The sequence below is a fragment of the Phalaenopsis equestris genome, unplaced genomic scaffold (assembly GCF_001263595.1).
Source record: "Phalaenopsis equestris unplaced genomic scaffold, ASM126359v1 Scaffold000754, whole genome shotgun sequence".
Classification (NCBI taxonomy): domain Eukaryota; kingdom Viridiplantae; phylum Streptophyta; class Magnoliopsida; order Asparagales; family Orchidaceae; genus Phalaenopsis; species Phalaenopsis equestris.
Window position 1 is genome coordinate 258,373 of NW_018165194.1, and position 8,421 is coordinate 266,793.

Genomic DNA, 8,421 nt, shown 5'->3' on the forward strand with positions numbered 1-8,421 from the left:
AACAAACCAGCCCATTTAGCAAAGAGCAAATCGATCAACTCCTGAATCTGCTAAACCCCAGTTTGGCTACTGGTACTCCAAATTGTTCAATGGTACATGCGGGTAGACAACTAAACCCTTGAATTATTGATTCAGGAGCTTCGGATCACATGACAAATTTACACTATTTATTTCATTCATACATCCCATGTTCTGGCCATGAAAAGGTTCGTATTGTTGACGGTAGTTTCTCTTCCATTGTTGGAAAAGGAAACATTAACTTGTCCAAAAGTATAGGTCTTAAATTTGTACTCCATGTTCCAAAACTCAAATGTAATTTTCTATCCGTCAACAAACTTTCAAAAGATTCTGTCGTATAATTTTCTGTGAATCTTCTTGTGTTTTTCAAGACCAGAAGTCGGGAATGATGATTGGGAGAGCTAAGAAGATAGGAGGACTTTACTACTTTGAGGATACTGTTCCTAGGAAAAAAGAGGTTGAAATCTACAGCAGTATGAGGTCGAACTCTACATTAGAGAAAATAATGGAATCTCATCTTAGACTAAGTCATCCAAGTTTTTCTTATTTAAAACATTTATTTCTTAATTTTTTTAAGGGTGTTAATTGTGTTTTACTTTAATGTGAACCATGTTATTTGACAAAAAGTCATCGCATAAATTTTGCCCCAAAATCATACTATCCTTCAAGACCTTTTTACATGATCCATAGTAATGTTTGGGGACCTTCAAAAGTCAAAACATTATTTGGGAAAAGGTGATTTGTGACTTTTATTGACGATCACACCCGAATATGTTGGGTTTATCTTATAAGCAAAAATCAGAAGTTGAAATTTTTTTTAAAGATTTTTACAACATGATTGAAACTAAATTTGAAACTAAAATATAATATGCTATGCATCCTTAGATCTGACAATGGAACTGAATATTTTAATGAATGTTTAGGGAAGTTCTTAATAAACAAAGGCATAATTCATCAATCTACTTGTCGTGACACTCCACAACAAAATGGAAGTGCTGAAAAAAAAAATAGACATTTACTTAAGGTTGCTCGGGCTATCATGTTTTCAATGAACTTTCCTAAATATTTATGAGGGGACGCTGTTTTAACAACATCATATCTAATAAATCGAATGTCAACTCGAGTTTTACAATATACAACTTCTCTAAACAAACTGAAAAATAGTTTTTTAAATCTACAAATGCCTTCAAATATTCCTTTAAAAATCTTTAGATGCACATGTTTCGTTCATATTCCGAATAATTATCAATCAAAATTGGATCCAAAATCTGAAAAATGCATTTTTTTTTATATGCCTCAAACAAAAAGGGTTACAAATACTTGAATCCCGTCACCAAAAAAATTTACATTAGTATGGATGTGATCTTCATGGAAAAAATTCTCTTCTTTCACAAAAATCCACTTCATGGGGAGTATAATATAGATGGAGAAGAAGATTTTTGGCAAGTTTCTAATCCATTACCAAAAATTGTTGTAACATCAAGTACACCTGAGGTCTGTGAAAACAAAAAACCAGAAATAGTTATTGAAAATAAAAATAATCCTAGTCAATAAACGTTTGAAAGTATCTTGTCTAATACAGGGGGAGAAATACCGCATAATACAACAGCAGAACCCCTTGTTTATTCTAAGAAAAGACTCCATAAAAGAAAAAAAGTTCAAACTGAATCTTTAGCTCCCTCCCAATCTGAAGAACCGAATGATGGTCCTCAAGAAACACAGATAATTTCTGATCTTGATCTTATTTTTTGACCAACAGAAGCTCAAGATTCAGAAGTTATGAATCTGGATCTTCCTATAGAGTTTAGAAAATGAACACATTCTCGTACTACCAAATATCTCATTTTGAAATATCTATCCTATAAAAAAATCTCACACAAACATCAAGTTTTTTTGTCAAAAATTTCTAATCTATTTGAACCCAGAACAATACAGGAAGCTCTTAGTAATCCAAATTGGAGAATAGCAGTAAAGGAAGAGATTGATGCTCTTTTTAAAAATGGGACTTGGGAAATTGTCACTCTATCAAGAAACAAGTCTACTGTTGGGTGTAAATGGGTCTTTACTACTAAAGTAAAGTTGATGGGAGTATCGAAAGATATAAAGCAAGATTAGTAGCGAAAGGATTCATTCAAACTCATGAAATTGACTATCAGGAGACATTCGCTCTGGTAGCCAAGATCAATTCAATTCGGATTTTACTGTCTATAGCAGCAAACCGTAATTGGCCCTTACATCAGCTTGACGTTAAAAAAGCTTTTCTAAACGGTGAATTAGAGGAGGTATTCATGGATCTTTCACCAGGATTTGAGAAGAAGTTTGGAGAAGACAGTGTGCAGATTAAAGAAATCCTTGTATGGGCTCAAGCAATCTCCTGGCGCCTGGTTTGAGATGTTTGAAAAGGTGATTACAAAATATGGATACACTCAAAGTCAAGTTGATCATACTATGTTCTACAAACATTCAGAAACTGGTAAACTCGTTATACTCATTGTCTATGTAGATGATATTATCCTTACAGGAGATGATGCTAGGAAAAAGATTGGCCACAGAATTTAAGATTAAAAATCTGGGAGATGTAAAATACTTTCTTGGTATTGAGTTTGTCAGATCTAAGAAGGGGATTTTTATTAATCAGCAAAAGTATGTACTCGACTTACTCAGTGAAACCGGAATGTTTGGGTGCAAAACAGTTGAAATCCCGATTGAACCAAATAAAAGGTTACAAGTAACAAATAAAATAGATTGTGTCAATAAAGAATAATATCAGAGACTGGTGGGAAGACTAATCTACTTGTCACACACTCGTCTTGATATAATATTTGTTGTTAGTATGGTAAGTCAGTTTATGCATTCTCCAAATACTCATCACTTGGAGGTTGTCTATCGGATCCTTAGATATATGAAAGGAACACCCGGAAGAGGACTACTGTTCAAGAAAAATGAGCACTTATAGGTAGAAGCATTTACAGATGCAGATTGGGCTGGGAGTGTTACAGATAGAATATCAACCTCAGGGTACTGCACTTTTCTAGGAGGAAACTTAGTAACCTGGAGGAGCAAGAAGCAAAGTGTCGTGGAAAGAAGCAGCGCTGAAGCTGAATTCAGATATGTGGCCCATGGGATATGTGAAGTTCTATGGATTAGAAGAATTCTCTAGGAGTTAAAAATTCATAGTTCACCACCAATAAAGGTGTACTGTGATAATAAGTTTGACATCGTCATCGCCCACAATCATGTCCTTCATGATAGAACAAAGCACGTAAAGATAAACAAACACTTCATCAAAGAAAAAATTGACAGAAGAGATATTTGCATGGTGTATGTTCCCTCTAACGACCAAGCAGTGAATATTCTAATAAAGGGTCTTCACAACAAACAGTTCGACGATTTAGTGTGCAAGCTGGCTCTGAAAGATATTTTCATGTCAACTTGAGGGAGAGTGTTGAAAGATTTAATTCAAATTACAATTTATTGTCTTTCCTCTTATATAGATATTATTCTCCTTCCTTATTTATATCATGTGATATCTGTATCAAATCTTGCTTAATTAGTCTTGCAATGTAATAGGAAATTATTTAAACTTATTTAGTTAGTTTCCTTATCTAAGGAGGAGGGACTCCTATATGTAAAGGCAATTTGAATTGAATCAATAAGAAGAAATGAATTTTCTCTTCACTTTCTGTTTTTTAGGTTAAAACTTTAGGTAAATTAAATAATGGATAAAATTTTTAAAGTAACTATGCTAACATTAGAAGTTTTCTGGAAAGAAAAATAACACTAAATAAATATATGCTCTCAAGCATCAGATGAATTTCAAGAATAACATATAGATACTTTGAATAATAAATAAAAAAAATAACACTTAATGAACATATTCATGCTGGGGACAGATATAATTTTGAATAAAAATGTAAAGATATGCTTGGCAGAAAATATGACCCACCCACAATGTATGTTAAGCAACAACTATAAATTTCATCAATATCTTGGAGAACTTGAACCTATATAAGCCTCACAAAAGCCAAAAATTTTTTAGATAGAAGAAAGTGATCTCATCATAATTTGAATAAACAAACTTTACTAAAAAGATGCATATGTTATAAAATCTCCAGGACAGAATGAATAGTTTATACACTATTACTCATTAGAGTCATAAACAAACAACAATAAAAATAAAGGAAATTTACATACGTAGCACACAGTTCTTATGTATTTACATATCTCAAACCTAAACTTTCATATTTACATATGTAGCACTTTGTTATTTTAAATCTATGCATGAAAAGGTGTACTTCACTTTAAAAAAAATGATAATAGTGCTATTTTTTATATTATATTAAAAATTTAAGTGCTATGTTGAAAGTTTAGGTGTGGGAAATGTAAGAAGATAAATGTAAATGGCCCTAAAACAAAATAGAAAACAAGTGAAGGTGTTCATTACATGAAGTACTAAAAAGAACAATATTAATAGAGCAACCTACCATGGGTGCAAGAAGACCTCCAAACATGATAATGCCCGAAACCAAGCAAAAAGAAGTCGAGTACAGCTGCTTCATAGTCTTTGGTGTCTGTAAAGCAATATCATAAGTGTTGAAACTTTAAAAAAGAAGGAAGATTTACATAAATGTCTACATAAATGTCACTTAATTTCTCACTTAATTTCTATGTATTTACATGTCTAACACCTAAACTTCAACTTTTACATCATACCACCTTATATATGCATGAAAAAATGTATTTCACGTTTTAAAAGTTAAAATGGTGATATTTTTAATGTGACGTGAAAGATTTGGGTGGTATAAATATAAAACTTAAGGTTTAGGTGCTAGATATGTAAATACAAAGAAATTGAGTGTTATGTATGTACCGAAAAAATAAATATTAAAGTTTGATGCAACAAAGTTGCTCAAAAACTCGCCGTGTTGGGAAGAAACGGAATGGTTGATGGCATGTCAGGCATTTCGTTCTCATCAATTCTCTCATTGTTGGACTTCACACTTCTTATTCGTTGTTGTATGCGCAGTCTCCTCACCTACGTAAATAGAAGCAAAGGATTACAAGTTGTGGAAAGTGAAGATTTCTATATGTTATCTTAGTCACAGACATAAAAAATCAACGAATGAATCATCAAAAACAGAAAATAACATAAAACTATGGAAGCAAAATTTATAGCTAAAAAAGAAGAAATTTTTTGTTAAATCTACCGATACCATCAAGAAATTAATGAACAAGGTAAATAGAAGCGAAGTTTTCATATAACCTCTTCCATGAGAAGGAAAATTTTATTTCGTCTACTTCTTATGTTGTCATCAAGTTCCTGCAGCTGCATCTGAACAAAGTCCTCAACAGTATCTGGCCCTTCTATAATGCAAAAGCTGACCAAAAGCAAACAACTCCATTGATAAAAATTAAAAGAAATAAATTATAATATGATTTCCACTCCTGCAGGCTAGAGCATATTTAAGCTTAGTTGAACAATAGATGCTTATATCACAATCGATACCACATTTCAAAAATATTTTTTTCTGTCAGAAAATTGTAATGCATTATTGTCAAAATGGAACAAATTTTACTAACAAAGTTATTATCAACTGCTATCTAACTGTAAATCTGAATGTAGAAGAAAAATACAGTAAGATTGTAAGATTATACAACTGAATTTTAATGGACATGTATAAAAAAAATTAGCAAAAGTCTGATAGGATATCCTGACAATATACTTTTTCCTCTTTCAATTAGAAAGCTGAAATCCAGTATAATTTAGACGGAAAAGATAATCTCGCCAGCTCTGAAGAAAAAACTCATCATATTAATACCAACAATTCTGAAAACTTCAAAACAGCTACACCCAAGCTATGCATATGCTAGCGCCCCGATATGAGTGAAAACCTAGCTTGAGCAAACAACAAAACAGGAGGAGCTAATAAACCTGGATAAGTTCTCCCCAGCCGGCAGGGAGTTTCCGCTGGAAGAACAAAATATAGGCCGGAAGCTTGAGGATTTCAATATTATCCCAGCTTTATAAGAACGGAAACTCGATCTCCCCTCATCGCCAGGGAAGAAAGCAAGATTGCTGGGAAAAACAGGAGACACTGAAGGAGGGAAGTGAGAAGAAACAGCTACACCCGCAGTAAACGTAGACAGCATCGTGTGCAGCAACAAGATTGATGCAGGTTGTAGCCCCTCACAATTCTTATGTATTTACTTGTCTTAAGCTTAGAACATTCATATATATAAACATACCCCTTAAAAAATATAGCTTCTTTGCAAAAATATCATCTTCACTAATTTTTTTCAAAAGTGAAATACAACTTTTAATGCATAGATTTTGATGACAAGGTGCTATATGTGTAAATATTAAAATTAGAAATGTAAATACATAAGCATCGTGTGGTGTGTATGTAAATTTTGTTAAATTTTTAATTGTGGCCCACAGTACCCACAAACTGTGTCATTTACTTCAATAATAAATGACAATTAATAAATTAAACTATTTTAAAACATTTTTATAAGTAATCCCTTAGGATGGTGATTAGTAATGTGTGTTATTGATTTTAATTAATTAATTTAAATCATTTTTGATATGTAATCCATTTATAGATGGTAGTTACTAATGTGTGTTATTTATTTTAATTAATTAATTTAAATCCTTTTTTATATGTAAACCCTTTTATGGGTGTTATTTATTTTAATTAATTAATTTAAATCTTTTTTGATATGCAACCCCTTTTATGGATGGTGGTTACTAATGTGTGTTACTTATTTAATTTAATTAATTTAAATATTTTTTGATATGTAACCCCTTTTATGGATGGTGGTTACTAATGCGGGTTACTTATTTTAACTAATTAATTTAATTTTTTTTTATATGTAACCCCTTTATGGATGGTGGTTAGATTATCTTAAATTCTTTTTGATAAGTAACCCCTTCTGGATGGTGGTAACTAGCATGTGTCATTTATTTTAATAACAAATATCAATTAATCAATTAAATTAGCATAAATCCTATCTTTCAATAACTCCCCTTATTATGGTGGTTAAATAACGCATAATTCAGAGAAGGGTCATCTCTCTTCCTAACAGACATAGTATATTTCTCTTTATAAGAAAATACAGAAAGTTTCAGGGGATTAGAAAGAGAAACTCCATCTTCTCATGTACAATTCTACAATCATGCATACAAGTAAGTTTTTTTCTCTTATGAATGAATATGTAAAAAACATGAATTCAAATATCTTGGTCAGTATATGCATAAAGTGTTTTAGTCATAAAGTTGGATCACAGATGAAAGTTCTAACATGTAGCACTGAGTCTTGATTGTTGAATTTGTGTTTTTTCATTATTTTTTAATTAAATTAATTGCATTTGATCTCCGTTGTAAATTAGAGCTTGGAATTAGATCACTAAAGTTAATTGGTGAATCAAGATATTATTTTGAGTTTTGTTAGACTATGAATTTGTGTATTTATGGTCTGCCTTCTTCGTTAATCTACCTACCCTATAATTTTTGTTATTATTAATTTATATTATGAAATATATATTGTTGTGATTGAAATGATTGTTTATTTGATGTTTATATTATGTTTAATTTGTTAGTCACCAAAGTGACCAAATTAGTATGTTTAACGGATGTCAAATTAAATAAATTTAATTATTCATGAGTCTGCGATGCTTATTATGAAATAATTTTATATTTTATTATATGTATATTAAATTTCATTGATTATAAAATATTTGTGGATTCCCAAAGGTTGATTATTTGTTTTATAATCTTTGAATATGATTGTTCTTTGAATATGATTGTGGTGTGGCATATTTATATATTTGGTTAGATATGTTTATATATCCAAATATAATAGACATGTCTAATTTAAGTATAAACAATTGCTAATTATATTAAATCAAAATCAAACATCAATTATGTTTATTATTGTGTATTATTATATGACATAAAGGAGATTTTCAATATGCTATTAATGTTTTCATTTAATATAATTCGATATGAATATTTGTTTATGTTTAATAGTCGAAGCATTGATGTATGAGTACATTCTATTTATTTGCAGTATCTACTCCTGTTTCTTTTCATTCACAAGCTACATCTATTTAGACGTTCAATGAGCTTAATTTCTCTGAACGACGCAAGCAAGTCTAGTTTCACAATGGTGTTCTGATCTTGATTTGACGCTCACGACTGACAAACCTCCTGCACTTACTGATTCTAGAAGTGCTAAGCAAAGATCTTTCCATAAAACTTGGGAGAAATCCATCAGATTAAGCTCAATGTTTATGTGAATGACTGTGGCAAACAACATAAAGTGTACATTTTTTAACATTAAAAGTGCTAATGAATTCTTGAAATTTGTTGAGGGTTATTCTCAGTATGACTCTACTGATAAG

The 8,421-nt window shown here is 31.1% G+C and overlaps 1 protein-coding gene across 1 annotated transcript in view; it reads right to left on the reverse strand.

The window, feature by feature from the left end:
* The window catches only part of LOC110030720 (protein ORANGE-LIKE, chloroplastic-like), a 25,509-nt gene extending 19,286 nt beyond the window's left edge, over nucleotides 1-6,223 (reverse strand). Inside the window, exons 1-4 of the mRNA XM_020733602.1 lie at nucleotides 5,951-6,223; nucleotides 5,282-5,396; nucleotides 4,940-5,053; nucleotides 4,503-4,589 (exon numbers count right to left, since the gene is read on the reverse strand). Of these exons, the coding sequence (XP_020589261.1) occupies nucleotides 4,503-4,589; nucleotides 4,940-5,053; nucleotides 5,282-5,396; nucleotides 5,951-6,168 (534 nt within the window). The 5' untranslated portion in view covers nucleotides 6,169-6,223. The remainder of the gene's footprint in view (nucleotides 1-4,502; nucleotides 4,590-4,939; nucleotides 5,054-5,281; nucleotides 5,397-5,950) is intronic.
* Nucleotides 6,224-8,421: the final 2,198 nt, after the last annotated feature.